General features: G+C 40.6%; 1 protein-coding gene across 2 annotated transcripts in view; it reads right to left on the bottom strand.

Moving 5' to 3' along the window:
* Positions 1 to 16,956, bottom strand: part of LOC139461944 (thyrotropin-releasing hormone receptor-like) — a 72,881-nt gene that overhangs the window by 12,945 nt on the left and 42,980 nt on the right. Inside the window, exon 1 of one of the 2 annotated variants that reach the window (XM_071243443.1) lies at positions 1,533 to 1,620. The exons of the other annotated variant lie outside the window; for it this stretch is intronic. Within the exon in view, the coding sequence (XP_071099544.1) occupies positions 1,533 to 1,565 (33 nt within the window). The 5' untranslated portion in view covers positions 1,566 to 1,620. Of the gene's footprint in view, positions 1 to 1,532; positions 1,621 to 16,956 lie in introns of those variants that run through there. 2 annotated transcript variants of the gene reach the window in all.

The following is a 16,956-nucleotide window of genomic DNA, read 5'->3' as shown; positions in this document are numbered from 1 at the left end:
GTCGCACAAGTCCTGTGGGATATCTGTCCATATCTGCTGGAGCATGTTTCGAAGTTCCTGGAGTGTCTGTGGAACACGTGGTTGACGTCGAAGGCGCCGATCGATCTCATCCCACATGTGCTCGATTGGTGAGAGATCAGGGGAGCGAGCAGGCCAAGGGACGACATACACGTTGTTTTGTTGAAGAGAATCCTGAACAAGTCGAGCAATATGAGGCCGGGCGTTGTCATGTTGAAAGGTAATGCCTGGGCCATGACGACGCAAAAAAGGTAGAACAACAGGGCCGATGATCTCGTCGCGGTAGCGCTGTCCATTGAGATTTACCTCTACCACTATCAAACAGGACCTCTGTCCTGCTGTAATCCCACCCCATACCATAATGCTGCCGCCCCCGAACCGATCTTCTTCCATGACACAATGATTGACGTAACGTTCACGTCGACGTCGGTACACTCGAATCCGTCCATCGCTGTGCCTGAGGTGAAAACGAGGCCCGTCAGTGAATAGGACTTGTCCCCACTGCATGACCTTCCAGCGTAGACGCTGTCTGCACCACTGTAGACGTTCTTGACGGTGGTTTCCTGTCAAAATGTGACGTCTGGCGGGTCTTCTGGCGACAATCCCTGCACATCTGAGGCGACGACGTACGGTTTGTGAAGATATTCGTCGAAGGCCATGAATGCTTCTTGCAGTCACTGTTGCTGGCTGGAATCGATTTCGTAGGTGTGTTGTTCGAAACCAGTTGTCTTGTCGATTATTGGTTACGCGTGGTGTGCCACTCCGAGGATGGTCTCTGCATTTGTCTCTTGCCAACGTTGCAATAAACACCAAATGGTGTTTCTGTGGACGTTAAATTGTTTTGCAACATCACGTTGACTCGATCCTGCTTCAAGCATACCAATGGCTCGCAGGCGCTCATTTTCGGACAGGCGTGGCATTTCGTAATGTTGAATAATAATTTTATTGTTTTCTGAGTGGTTGTTGTCAGCACGATGCTAAACAATGCACATGGAATCCCGTTAAAGCATTGTTTTTTTATACCCATTCTTGGGTAGTGAAATGCATGTGGCTTGCATAAAAGTCAACTTTTGCATGGAATGCATGCTTTTCTGTAGCAGTTGCGTTTTTGTGACTTGATTCCATACATGTACCCAATTTTATTTGTTTGAAAAATACACTAAAATATTGGAGTCACAGGAATCGCCATTACCGAATACGATTTTTGCTCCAAAGTAAAGCAAATCTTTCGGTAAGGTCCGCGATATTTTCTGAAGACATAATGGTTTGTTATCGCGAAGACCTAATCAGATGCCTGATGTCTTTCAAAATGATTTTTACTGATATATGCATCTCCATAAAAATAGGCTTAATTGCACGTTGTGTTCCCAAACGTTTCACTACCAACGAAGTGAGATTTCCTTAAACATTCACGTTGAGCTACTGTTAATCATTTAAAATATGGACATACATGTATATGCCGTCAGCATGATTTATCACTATCTACGAAGCACGACAGAAGAGAAATTGCTTACCCTCGAACCATCCTCCGACAAGGAATCATCCATTTCTCATTCAAGGACGTGTCACAACTGGTGTATTGCAGGACAAGCGTAATCTCGCAGTTAATAGTGTTCTAGATAGTGACTCATACTCGACAAAAGGGGTGTATGTAAACAGTGATTTTTCACCTGCGTCATATACAACTCCATCATTGATAAAACTTCTGAAAATGACTACAGTCACATAAATTCGTACTTAAATTGAAAGCAAAAGTGACATCTGGTGTTGTTTTGATAAACATTACAATAACACAGATGACTATGCCCTCCCGACACGTGCCGAGCTAGGGTAAAACAACAATTGTACACAGCTCATTGTTTCCCGCTGACCGATAAACCAGCTGTTTCGGAGATAGAGGCTGCTTCAAGGTTAATTCCCTTTGTCATGCTCCATCGCCGTCAGGTATTATCACCCATTTTGTGGAAGGGACAACAAACAATAAAACCACGAGGGAGAGGGTGCAGATATACAAAGTATGGGTGTAGGTTAACTGGGACATAAAAGAGAGATTTCGGTTCTCAAAGCGTTTGTTCATACGCGAACTAGACAGTGGTGGAAGATAACATGAGGTTCATGTTTGGGAATTGACTTCAGTACCAGTTGAACAAACAGAGAAACGAGCAGGTAGAGCGTTTTAATGACCTATTGTTGAAAGTATTGTGAAAATATAACGATTGAGACCACAAATAACCAAAGTATGTTAAATGTTGGAAATCGAACACTGGCATGTACGTGAACAATTCGAACGCATTCTCCATTAGATTAACGTCCTCCCCATATATTTATTCGTGTTCTGAATTTAAACATTTTGAAAGTACAGGAAATTACAAGTTTAATGCCACTGTAAATGATAATAGGTGTGTTTTGAAACATCTGGTGACATCCATCTACTCTGCAATACATGTGATAAATATTGATTGTGTATTCACAATATACTGATTGACATTAGCTTATATACTAATGCTAAATAAAGCAGAATAGGGAAATGATATTGGGACTAATATGCATCATTATCAACAAAATGTATTCACATATTTAGCACAGACAGACATACGGACAGATAATTTATTTGAGTCGCATCTCATATACACATGTAAAAGAACATGAGATTGTAATAATATCGATACATGAGCCACTCTGTAAGTGTTATGGGAGATTTGTGTATATATAAGTAGAAGTGTATATACACCACATAAAATACAAGGGTAAAATACATGAACATGAAGTAAATATAAAGCGGTATTACCTACAAAGTAGATATCTACGTCTCTTGAGAATATAAAACAGTTTTTTGCACATTTACACATTAGGTCATTATTGGTAAACAGTTCTGAGAGCTTGTCAATATCTGACCACGCTTAACAATCTTGACAGGTGGCTCTGGTTTCTTGGTGTAACTCATATGTAAGGTTCCCTATACAGGACACTGTAGCATTACATGCATCTCGTCATCGATACATACGCAGGGAGCACACCACGCATTTCGCCAAAGGGAGATCTTCATGCCGGCCTGTTTCCAATCTAATTGGTGCTACACCACACCGGAACTTCGATAAGGCACTGCGGTAACATCCGGAGAATCAAGCTGACCCATAGACCTCAGTACTGTGGGTGCGGTAAGTGCGGAATTTCCCTGTGGTATTTGCGACCCGGCGACTCCAGTCACCTGTAAACGAAGCTTCCAGGTGATCGATAACTGTTCTTGTTGCTGATAGTGGAACTTGATCTTGTGAATAGAGGTGATCACCATTGTTCTCGGGGAATAACCTATGTTCTCTAAGAGTCCAGTTTTTGCAGCAGGGAGATGAAAGGTTGCCATCCCACGTTAACATCTTCTTATTGAGTCTCTGATCATTCATGTTCTTGAATCTGCACCATTGTCGTAAGACCGATTGGCTCTGATTTATTCCATCCCAAATCTCCAAGGACTGCATCAGTGGATGTAGATCTTCCAACTCCCAAAAAGAAACGGCATGTTCGATTCTGAACTGCATTGATTGACGAGAACTCTCTTTGACCCCAGACTGCCGCTCTATATGTTATTACTGGTAAAACAAGAATGTCATACAATTTTGTGAATACATTGTAGTCAACACCTCCTATCCCGTTACACCTGGCAATTACAAGACCTAGTGCTCTACCTGCTATTTGGGCAACAGTTGTAGCCGTAATATTGTAGTCTAGATGCTCATCCAAAAGTAGAGTGAGTGAGTTTGGCTTAACGCCGCTTTTATCAGTATTACAGATATATCGCGGCGTGTCAGTTTAATGTGGGAGGAAAGCCAGAAGTGATGCAGTTCTCAGACGTTTACCACTTTAATGAAACCAACGAGCACGGGTATGATGCTGACAAACCTTGAAACATAACGGGGCGAACCGGGATTCGATCCAACAATTGTAGGTTTCTGGCGTGCCCAAGGGACGCAACGCTGCACAGCGAATTGCGGCGCCTTAGACGATTGGGCTACCCGTGAGCCCTCCAGAAGTAGACCAGGGTAAGTATATCTGTTAACAGTTTCAATAGGTATATTACCGGCTGTAAAAGTACATTGGGATCTCGGCTCAGAAGGGTTACGGAAGCGCAGAACTTGGATTTGTCGGCACTGATACCTATATTATTAGTTTTATACCATGTACCTAAGTAGTTGAGATGGTCTTGCAAGTCTGATTCTGTTGCTGCCATCAGGACAGTTTCGTCCGCATATAACATGCATACTAGCTTATTGTCAATCTGGACGTCGAAATTGAGGCTCATCAACATCAGTTCTAGGTCGTTCATGAATAAATTATTAAACAGAATAGACATCCGTTTCACACCGCTGTGCTCGCCTTCTTCTTTTTTCTGTTTTCCTCAATGTTAGTCAGACTTTTTAAATGATCTATAGTGCTTCTCCTCTTTCTGAATCCATTTTGCTCTTCAACAAAGAGGTTATTTTCCTCAGCTCAACTGGGGAATCTGCCGTTTAGAACATGGCAATATATTTTAAATACACAGGACGTCAATGTTATACCCCGGTACGCAACAGGGTCTCTCTAGTCCTTGGTATATGGATTGGGTACTGGAGGAACGATACCACGACTCTAGAGTTTAGGCATTCGTCCACTGTCATAACACATATTCAAAAACTTGTAGAGAAACGGTACAGAGCTATTGGGTTTAAGAATTTCAATGGGTAGCTCGTCCTCTACTACTGATTTACCATTTTTCATAGATCTGACTGAGAATTCAATTTCAGCCCATATTTCATCTCATATACCACAAACAGACACTGCTGACATCAGTCTACGTTGTTTCACCACAAACTTCAAAATGCAATGAAAACAAAGAAAAACAATCGTCACATCCACCTATACGATGTCATCACATCTCTAATTGTTATCAATCCTTGAACAGATACGCCAGGAAGAGATTGTGGCATCCACCTATACGATGTCACCACAATCTATAATTCTTATCAATCCTTGTACAGATATACCAGGAAGAGATTTAGGCATCCGCTAATACGATGTCACCACAATCTATAATTGTTATCAATCCTTGTACAGATAAACCAGGAAGAGATTGAGGCTTCCGCCAATACGATGTTACCACAATCTCTAATTGTTATCAATCCTTGAACAGAAAAGCCAAGGAGATTGAGGCATCCGACAATAGTATGTCATCACAATCAATGCAATCAAACCCTTCAACAGACAACCAGTTGTGCTACCATCGAATCACGCACTATATAATGCGTTCTTGAGAGGTAATAAAAACAACACGCAGTAGTGTTCTCACTTGTCCAGTGTGTGTTGATAACATTGTATTGTGTAAATTGAAGAAATGTTAAATACCTGTTTACACGGGTGGGGGGATATCTTATATAGCTTGACCAACGGAAACCATAAGTGGCAGGTGTATGACTTTCAGGCTATTCGGAGCCATTTGGTTGTGGTGTTGGTTGTTAGAGTTGGTCCATTGTGTTGACTACCACAGTTATGTCGATAGAGTTTGCCGGTAAAAATAGTATATATCGTTGGTTGATATAACTGGCTGCGTTAGCGTTAGTTAATGTTGTTAGAGTTGGTTGATAATGTTGGTTGTTTAGTTGGTTAATTGACTAAGCGTTGGCTGTTAGATGTAGTTTTTAGGGTAGGCTGTTGGAGTTGATATAGTTGCTTGATAGTTGTGATTGTAAGAGTTGGTTGACAGTGTTGACAGTTGGAGGTGGTTGATACAGTTTCTACCATGGGTCATAGCCAGGTGATCTGTTCTAATGCAGTCTGCAATGACTCAGATTTTTGCTTCTCAGCGAACAATTTTCGTTTTTGATTATTTATCAAAACAACGGGCCCGATAACGTTCCCAGATATTATGAGGAATATGTCACGTGAAATTAAAAAGTAGAGACCCATCTTTGTGTGTTGTTCCACCGCCAACACGAGAGCTGTATGCTGGTCCGTATGACATAACTCAACATTGGTTACCCACACGATGAGGAGACATCTATAACTAATGTTAAAATAAAGGGGCCCAGTCGTCTAAGGCACCGCATTTCGCAGAGTTGTGTTCCCTGGGCACACCAGAAACCTATCGTTATGTTCGAATCCCGGTTAGCACTGATTATGTTTCTAGGTTTGTTAGCACCATAACCGTGCTAGTGGGTTTCACCAAAGTGGTAAACATCTGAGACCTGCATCACTTCGAGCTTTCTCCAACATTATGATACATTATATAAACTGGAATACTGTTCAAATCGACATTAACCCCATCCCACCCACTCCATCAAAGACATTAGGAGAGCGTGGCTGTGTCCATCCCTTTAGAAAGACATTTTCCAGGGACTATTAAAGCATTTAACATAGTTTCAAACAGTCAACATCCTTTTATGTCGAGCAATATTCCAACAACTCCAGCCTTTGTTGTCTACATTGCACTACGTTGATGTACAATCGAGTATCTTTCTATGAAGATTTTAAAGTGTATCACACGCTTGTTCATAAGTCTTTCGAGTCATAACGTTCAAGTCCTTAGTAAAGCTTTCATTTCTATGGAAGACAAATTTGACGCATCAGTGACACAAATGATATCTTATGCAATTCTCTAATTATATTTACGCCATAATTATGTTCCCGTGTTTTGTCAAGTGAACACTTACTTGCCTTTGCATATGTTTGTGACGGGTGCCACCGATGGAGCAGGATTCGCTCACTATTTCGTGAATACCTGGTAACATCACTATACTATAGTAATTCATAAACACATGCTTATGATGTGGTCGGACTGGTACAGTTCATCTTCTTTGGCAGATATTTCTTATAATTGTGAAAAAGGTTTTGTCGGTTTTCTTGCTTTGATCAATTAAGAAACGCATCTTTTGTATTTCAAACCATCACGAACTCCGGCAAATGTGATGATTGTTTATATTATCAGAACAAAATATCAAATACATTTCAGTGTCGTATTACGAAGCTGACATTTCAGGTAACGATGAAGATTTGAGCTGCTTTGAGTCAGACATTCTACTCGACTGGCATTTATAAAATGGAAAATTACCAGCAATTCCATTATCTTAAATGCATTCCTTAAATGATTTCACATTTATGAGTGTACTGGAAGGTTTATACTGAAAATATATGGTTTTATTTTCGAAAGTGACAATAAGTCTGAATTCTTAAAACATAATCGTGACAGTTATATGGATCGTGAATCATGTGACCTACCATCAACACTGCCCACGTCAAAGTGTAGATACACTTTTCAAAAGAACCTTGATATATACAGTGAACTCACAAGGACCATCGGATATGTATTGAGATATTGATATTTCGTGACAAGCGGGGTACCGATATTAGACTATAGGATTCAGTCAGGATAATAAAGTCCCATCGTCCTAAACGATATATGAAAACAAAGGATTTGATTTGAACGAAATCTAATCATAAAAATTTAGAGTGACATGGAATCCTGGCAACAAGACTGTATGACAAGAGGGATTCAACTTCCCCTTTATGACGAGCAACATGACGGCAGCTCCAGTCGTTTGTGTCTACACTTAGCAACAGTCGCAGTCCGACGCAATTCCTTATTTTGACTTCTACCATATGTTCCCGTGATTTTTGCAGGTGAACAGTTGACTTGCCCCTTAATGTGTTTGTTCATGATATATAGTAAACTACGGTTATAACGAACTCAAAGGGACTACTTATTTTAGTTCGTTATAACCGTAATTCGTTATAAGCATATATACAGTATAACTACATCAAGTAGTCGGGACTAAAAAGTTAGTTCGTTATATCCGTTAGTTCATTATAAGCGTGTTCGTTATAACCGTAGTTTACTGTAGTTGGAATCGTACAGTCCACTCTACCTTTTGCAGAGATTTCATGACTGTGAATATGGAAAGGGATCTGAGTAGTAATCGTATGATGCTCTTTGAAATCTTGGCAAAAAGAGCATGCTCGATTGTACCTCAAAGGTTTTGTAATGTAGGGCTGGAGCTGTAGGAATATTGCTCGACTGAAGGGAAATTTGACTATTGTAAAGTTGAAGTCATCTCTCTTGTCATACAATCATGTGGAGAGTGTTTTGTCACTCTGAATTTTTATGCATTGATCTAAATATGAAACAGACGAGGCGGCCTCACTGGTCTCCTTTATTCTTAGATCAGGTGGTAAATCAGTGAAAGGGAATTGCTGATGGGAATGGGAAACGCATGCTTAATATGCTTTTAGCCAAGATTTCTTATGAATATGGAAAAGATGTTGTCACTTGAACGTTCAAAACACAACTGACACCTGTATAGAAAACATGGCCATGAAAGGACTATTTTTGCTTGTTTTATTTTTAGCCACTATCAAACCTGAGTACATACTTTCGTCTGCCCGGCAGTTAACGATGTCACAGAGAGCGAGCCTATGTTCAATGCATATGGCGTGCGTCCAGAAAAAAATGACAATCGTCTTACTCATAGTTAACACAATAATATCACACATTTAATCACAATGTTAAGTTAAACCTGCATATAGTTACGACGCTAATAATGATTACATCCTTTGGTGTGCCATCCTACAGCTGTAAATAGTGAACAACGTTCAAAATATATTCAAGTAACCGTGCACAGCATTTATACACAATTCATCTAAATTCTTTATTTTGCTGTCGCACACTGAGCGCATAAAAATGGTTCACAGAGATAGTAACAGAGGCTAAACTAAAGCGGATGCCAGTTCGAGAAATAAGCCGATTTATCTAGGATTGGGAGCGATAGCTCACCAGCTGGTTGTCGACAAAACAGATGCGACAGTGTCAACGTTAAGTGTATCAAATGTGTACTTCCCAGGTGCAAATGCCTGCATCGAGACGGCAGAGATGTTGTTGTTTGTTTGTTTATTGTTTAACGCTGCACTCAAAATTCCAGCAATATACGGAGTTCTGTAAATAATATAATCTGGACCAGACAATCCAGTGACTGACATCAAGAGCATCACAAGCAAATGGGACATAATTAACCATGTCGCAGATTTAAATGATCGTATAAAACACTTTGGTAGCGGTATTCAATAATCTTAAATGAAACACAATACTTCCTGTTTTGTCAGTTTATGTTGACAAAAGAATTTTGTGAAAGAAAATATGTGACGCTTGTGACATGTTTTGATCATATGTGTCAGAACAATTTGTAATGAAAGATGGAAGTTATAAATGCCTCATGAGAGAGAATGAATGATCGTATAGTGAGTGAGTGAGTTGGGTTTAAACGCCGCTTTACTAGTATACCAGTTATATCACGGCGTGTCAGCTTGATGTGGGTGGAACGCCCGAAGTGATGAAGGTCTCAGACGGGTACCACTTTGGTGAAACCCTCGAACACGGGTATTGTGCTTTCAAACCTGGAAAGATTTTCGTGGCGAACCGGGATTCGAACCCATATTCATAGGTTTCTGACGTTTTCAATGGAAGCAACCCTGCACATCGAATTGCGGTGCCTCAGACGACTCGGCCACCTGTGCCCCCAAATGTCCGTATATATACTTACATGAAGCTGAAGGGATGACAAGTTATTACGAAGCATGTAGATAGCACATGTAGAGCATGCATGTGTTCGAGGCTTAAAATGTCAAAGGACAACACTTTTGATACTTGTTAAAGACATTGTCATATTTTGTACGCTCATTCAATCACAAATCATCAACATAAAATGTATACAAATACTGTTAATTATACACAGTTAGCCACTTGCAGAATAAATATATATTGATAAGAACTGCCTTTATTATATACTATCAATACAACCTGGACCACAAGATGCAGACAACTATCAATTGCGATTCCTGACCATCATGCTCTGTCATCATGGACCTGAACCATCAAACATGCCAACACAACAAATCTAGAGTAAACTGTTGACAATGATCAATGACAATGTGAGGACATTTATACAAAGGCATGTAGCAAAGTCCATGGCGAATTATGCTAAATAACGTAGATCTGTCCTACTTGTTCGTCCGACAACTGCGTATTTCAACATGCCTGCCTATATTTATCTCTTATTGGTATTGTTGAAAAATATTAAAAACTTTGGTAGACTGATGTATGACGTTTATGACAACCGGCGGTTAATATGATAGAAATTACTGGGACGTGAGGCAACGAGAAATATTAACCGCAATATCTGTGTTTCTTCTAATATAATATCTACTCAGATTACTTTCTATTAAACCAGTCATCGCTGGCTGCCACAGACACGACAGTAATGTGAACACTTCATGGTGTTTCTGAAATAATTGAAGCTAAGATATATGATTTAGCCAAAGAATGGGTTGTATGGCGACACTGTGCGGCTTTGTGTTCAGACAAACACTTGTTTAGTAATTTTGGACACGACGAGAAAAGAATACTGAGTGATATTAATACATGTCTGTTGGGAAATCATAAACATATTACATTTGAAATAAAAGTCCCTGTAATTATGTCGCTGTGTCAAATGATTTTAACGATATTATTAGGTTTATAAAATATCTATTAATTCCCTTTAGTCACACAGTCATGAAACAATAAACAAAGTTCTGATGAATTGCGGGGCGGTTGGGTAGCCTAGTGGTTAAAGCGTCACGCCGAAGACACGGGTTCGATTCCAAACATGGGTGCAATGTGTGAAGCCCATTTCTGGTGTCCCCCGCTGAAAATTGCGTAAAACCATAGTTACTCACTCACTCTGATGAATTTCACTGTAGTAATGTTTGCCATTTGAAAATGCTTGTTTCTCCTCAGGTCGGGTTTATAATAGCAACCTTGACATTTGATACTGCCACATTTTGTGAGCAATGACATCCCTTGTGTCATGAAGATACCTATTGTATAGGGAACATATCACGTAAAAATGGTGCCGAAGCACAGCGCAATTTAATGCTGTGGGACTAATGCTGTTATACAGTCCTCTATGTCCCAGTCTCGAGCAGAAGGCATTAGACAGTGCTCTGTTCAAACATTTGGCATCTTAACGAGGACATAAAGACTCCCCGCAGGTATGACCCCTAGCACTAGATAAAAGGGACGGCAAACCGATACCCATCATCGGTCTGATAAGGAGTTTATGCTGTATTTTGTGTTAGTTGGATCAGGTACAGACGCTTTTTGTTGTGTGGTGAATATACTCTCCAAACATACGCGGGCGTATTCGAAAATAACAGATGATTACAAAAATACATAGTGGTATCAGTGATGGTAATGGCTGGATAAGAAAAGAGAAGGACTGTGTGTAACATGGCAATCAACAGACTGAACATGTTGGCGGGGTTTTGTAAGTTTGCAAACAACCAAGACAGCTGAAAGGGCTGTGCAACAAAAATCTATTCAAACATTCGTTTGTACGGCGTGGCATGGTTGGTTGGTTGGTTGGTTGGTTTGTTGTTTAACTCCGCACTCAGCAATAATCCAGCTATATGACGGCAGTCTGTAAATAATAGAGTCTGGACAAGACAATCCAGTGATTGACATCATGAACATCGATCCACGCAATTGAGATACGATGACATGCATCAACCAAGTCAGCGAGCCTGACCACCCGATCCCGTTCGTCGCCTCTTACGATAAGCATAGTCGCCTGTTACGGCAAGCATGGGTGGCTGCGGGTGCAGTCTGAATCAGTCTGCCAATTTGAGGGATTTGTGTCCACTGCTCTTTCAGCGCCTGGCCCAGTTTGGTTAAAGTAGCGGATGGCCTTTGACGTCGGCGTACACGTTCAGTAGGGCTCGGGGCGTTCAGGTAACCTAGTGGTTAAAGCGTTCGCTCGTCACGCCGAAGACCCGGGTTCGATTCCGTCGTGGGTACAATGTGTGGGGCCCATTTTTGGTGTCCCTCGCCGTTATAGTGCTGGAATATTGCTAAAAGCGGCGTAAAACCATACTCACTCACTCACTCAGACGGGCTCTATCGGACTAAGGCCAGGACTCATTGCTGGCTATTCCATTCTGGTGGTGTTTTGCTGCTGCAGATAGTCAGTTTCGATACGGGCACGGTGAGCACGAGCGTTATCGTCATGAAAACAAGACGTGGACAAGCATGGTTCGCAAACGGCACAACAATTGCCTCCAGTGTGTTGTCTCAGTAGTGCCGTGACTGTCATTGTGATCCCTTCCCACATCAATACAGACAAATTCCCAAATGTGTCATGTTGCCTTACGTTGACGTTCACACGACGTTCGTTATGACGCCCCAGACGCATTACACAAAACAATCGGCCATTCCCCCAGTCTATACGCTCTAAACACGATTGGCAAGAATGCAGATTAGCTGCATGCAGACGACTTCTAATCGCCTGGTCAGTAACTTGAACTCCGATGGTATGGCACAAGTGGTCAGCGACTTGATTGACTGTTTGGGTTCGATTTCTCTATGCCTGGTTTCTGATTAATCGATCCTGGACTTTTTATTGTTGATCTAATGCGCCCTGTTGAGGATCGATCATTAACTTTTTTGAGAAAGCAGAAGCCTGTTCCATAGTCTGCAAATCACTGACTGAGACACATAGAACATAATGCCTACATTTCGCTGAGTTTGACCAGTTTTTGAAGCATGTCAGTAACCCCTATGCGTTCATCACGTTGTAGATGACACATTCCCAATCTGATCACAAAGCCTGCATTAAAGCAGGTGCAGGTGTAGAGAAATTACGTGTCACTGCGGATAATGAAAATGAAAAATACTAATGGCTCGGAGCGATTTGACGACCTTTCACGGAAGTGTCAAAATAGGAATGTCCCCCAACTCACGTGCACGGTGAATTGCATGATCAACGTTCAATGTTTCAGAAGTGTTGGATGTTACATTTTGATCAGAAACCGTTTTCTCCGGCAGTCATTTTTCAAAGCTGATCTTTCTTCTGAGGACCGACCTTAACATGTATATTTCATGATCCCCTACTTTTTTTAAGAGTATATCAGGATTTAGGTCAGTGGTAACTTGTACAGATAATATGGACTAAATTTAACGTTATCAAGTGATAGAAGGTCGGTGAATCTCGTACTTTTAGTATTGGCGTATGGATGTCTCAGCTTAATACAGAAAAGGTCAACATAAATATTAAAGGTGATTTCCAACAGCAACCTTTAAAAGAACGAAACTTTAATGTCTAAGATTATTATCATCTTGAGGTAATCTGTATCTGTAGTCAGAATGGAGGTGTGTGTTGGGGGGGGGGGGAGGGGGGGGCGATTGAGGGAAGAGGGTGGTGTGCTCTTCTGAGGTTACATCGTTTTCCGCCACACATTAATTATAACGATGTTCGACTGCAACTAGGCTTCAATTTCTGGTTGGTTTCAGATAGCATTAATCTGGCCTCGGTGTCATGAACGTGGCTTTAGCTCAATTCTTGCTGTGCGTGAAATTTATATTTGTCAAAATTTGGTCTTAAACTGGATCAGAAAACGACCTCAGCAATATCTCACGTTATGTCTAAGTCTAAGATCGTCGTCCCAGGGATACATGCATTTGGTAGTGTGTACCACGCCAATCGCAGAGACATGAACCAGTTGTAATCAATGTCCTCGCAATGATCTGCTCGCATCTGTCAACGATGCAGGACAAGAACGGATTGAGGCATCTATCTCATGCATATATGTACGCACTACAATTCAAAGAAGACTTTGGCTATCGTTAGAATTAACGATGCACTGGATTGGAGAAAAAAACGTCCGTATTAATAATCATCTATAGATACGTACATATGGATTTTCCAACCTTATTGCTAAATTGTTTGAAACAATGAAAAGACGCTATTTGAATAGACGTGTGTATAAGATACAGGTGACATTTCAATTGTGAAGGTTTATAAGGTGATTGTGCCATGATCTGTATGTAGTGCTTGACGCCGCTTTTATCAATATTGCCATCACTGAAGGGACAACCAGAACCAGTATCACCGTTAACGAATGGGAACTAAACCCGTGTCGGGCAAACACTTTAACCATACTTTTACCTACTACCCGGTGGTGCCTTAGAAACGAGTTAAAGAGTTGCTTGATTCTATAATTGGGCAAGCGCACCGCAACTCCCTGTACGTCTCTGATATATCCGATGAGCCTATAGTTGCCACTTGTCACGGTTCTGAAAGCAAGTGGATTTCTCCAATCTTTGTGCTTTAAGCAAACAAGTCGTGATATACTGAAATACTGTTCAAAACACCAATTTATTTAATTTATTTATGACTTTGATTTTGGACACTCAGTATCATCATGACTCAAGGCAATCAGATGCACAGTCACACGTTCCTATTTAATACAACACGTACTAGTACACTGTCCGCCATATTAAATAGCCCTGCATTCATTTACTCGGACAGAGCTAAGTCTTCCGAGAGAGCATGATAATCACACTGATGACTTTCCAGATAGTATGATCGACCCATTTCGCCCTCCTGGCCTGCCCTAGATCTACATATTTACCTCACTATTACGCACATTAATACAAAAGTCAAACAGAATACCATAGCTATTTTCTAAACAGTTTCCTGCATTAGTTTCCTAACGTAAAACAATTGTTGCTATCTACAGAGTGACATGCCAATATTGAAACACAGTAACTCAAATCGATTAGTTAATTAAATGTTTTATGTTCACTGCTTTTGCGAATGTCTGGCATCATCACTATTCAGTAGTGATTCAGACCCTTGACGATCCAAGTTAGAATTGGTCTTCAGCAACTCATGCTTGTGTTAAGAGGCGACTAACGGGATCGGGTAGTCAGGCTCGCTGACTTGGTTCATACATGCTACCGTATCCCAACTGCCTAGATCGATGCATATGATGTCAGTGACTAAACTGTCTGGTCCAGACTCGATTATTTTCAGATTGCCGTCATATAGCAGGAATATTGCCGAGTGCGGCGATAAACAACAAACGAACAAACAAAAGTGATTCATAACACAGGCTCATGATATAGTTGGGATCGTATAATCGCCTCTGCTTTTAGCAGAGATTTTTTATGAATACGTTCAAGGTTCTGTCGCTTTTATTTTTATGTATTTGACGGTAATGGTTATTAGAATACCCGATCAGCTGCATCCTCTGCTTCTGTTTCATCTGCTGCTCTGCATCACATGCTATGACTTGGTCCGTGTGACCTTTTGAAAGGACATGCAGTCTTGTCATGCCATCCTAACAACAGGCATAGGTTGTATTTTAGATAAGATCAGATCAGATCAATGTTATTTGTAGATGCGTACAAGCTACAGCTGTTCGGGATATGTGAAAACAATTAATAGTGTTTCACTTTTTTCCAGGTGTGTTTATACATGAGCTGGTAGCGGTAATAGAAATGTAGTTTATATGTTAACACACATTGCTTGATATATATCACCTCACAGCCGTTACCTCTGTAAAGTAGTGTTATCATTTCGATTAGAAAAATGGTTTATTTGACTGTCATGCGAAATCTATACAACCGATAATGTTACTAAATAATCACCAGTTCTTTGAGAATAGCACGTAGAAGTTGTCCTGACTTCTATTTGTTTTGAAAGTAGGACATGCTATTGTTTAACCATGTTGTGAGTGATGAGTCATGAGTAAAGTTCACCAGTGCTCTGAAACCAGCGCGTGTATTTCAGATACGTCAAGGCGTGTCAGATGGAGATCTCCCAAGGGCAACAGGACAGTCGAAAGGTATCATAATAGTAGTTGCAGGCGTGGGCCTTGTCAGTCACTGTCGGGTTCGCTCATAGTCATACACGACATACCAGAATAAAACATTTCCGGTGAATTTGAACAATGAACACGATTTAAAATCTTTGAGACAGACATTGTACGTAAGGCTGAGTTTAGTCATAACATAATACAAAGTAGACGCAATTTATGGATCATTTATCATACCGTAATCGCTATGAAAGTAAAATAAACAAGTTGTTATCCATAAATGTGTTTACTTTGTCACCGGTCTACAAAAAATGCCTTTCAAACAATTCGTGACAGAATAGATTTTGATATTTCAATGTTATAATATTCGTGTTAGACTATGAAACGTAGTAACTTCCAACTTCCTTCGAATCCTCGTGAAAGTTCATTGCCTGGATCCTTAAACTTCAAGGCAGCTTTCTATTTTGATCTATCCCGTTTGTTGTAGATTTAATCTGTGACTTATGCCTCAAAGTTAGATGTACACTTGTACCTGCTCTTGTATGCTGTATCGTTTGTTCTCGGTGCAACATGGCTGAAATATTGCCGATGTGACGTGAAACATTAACTCACTCACCCAATCTCCCACTTGAAACTTGGAACGATGAGCACCATTCTAGAGTCATCAGTGTCACTCTGTTAAGGAAATATACATCCCTTTATCACCACCATCCCGTTACACAAGTAGGTTGTGCTGCTAAGTATGGTATATGGAGCAATAAACCATCAAGCACTTCATGTATATTTCAGACGTAGGGTGGTGGAGAAAGGAAATTGTATGTCTGGCATATGCTGCTGCTAAGTGAAGTCAATTAAGTGTCTTAATGATTGGCCTTTATTGTGAGCCTCCCTTGGCGTCCTAGCTTGCTGAACGTCAATAGCAATAAGCATACATAAGTCTTTCATTCTTCTTAGAACGCACACACATTAGAACTATTAGCCTAGGATAATTGTCTGTCAAGCGAATAACACAGTTAAGACTGTTGTTTTCTGGAATGGTGTTCAGTCTGAAACCTCCAGCCTTCGGCAGTTAGATATAATTTAATATTCCTACTCAAATGTCCAAAAACGATTAATCCAAATGTCACCTGATAAAACGAGTAGATGCGACAAGTGCAGCTTACCAACTTCGACGTTACTTGCACCTGTCACCATTGGCGGAGTCAGATACTTGTACGTTTCATTAATGATATATGAATGGCCAAATACCACAGCGGTTCAATGTATCAACCGAACTGTCATAGT

The sequence above is a fragment of the Haliotis cracherodii genome, unplaced genomic scaffold (assembly GCF_022045235.1).
Source record: "Haliotis cracherodii isolate W230 unplaced genomic scaffold, xgHalCrac1.p SCAF_1, whole genome shotgun sequence".
NCBI lineage: Eukaryota > Metazoa > Mollusca > Gastropoda > Lepetellida > Haliotidae > Haliotis > Haliotis cracherodii.
The sequence above is the reverse complement of the archived record's forward strand: the minus strand, read 5'-3'. Positions and strand labels throughout refer to the sequence as shown.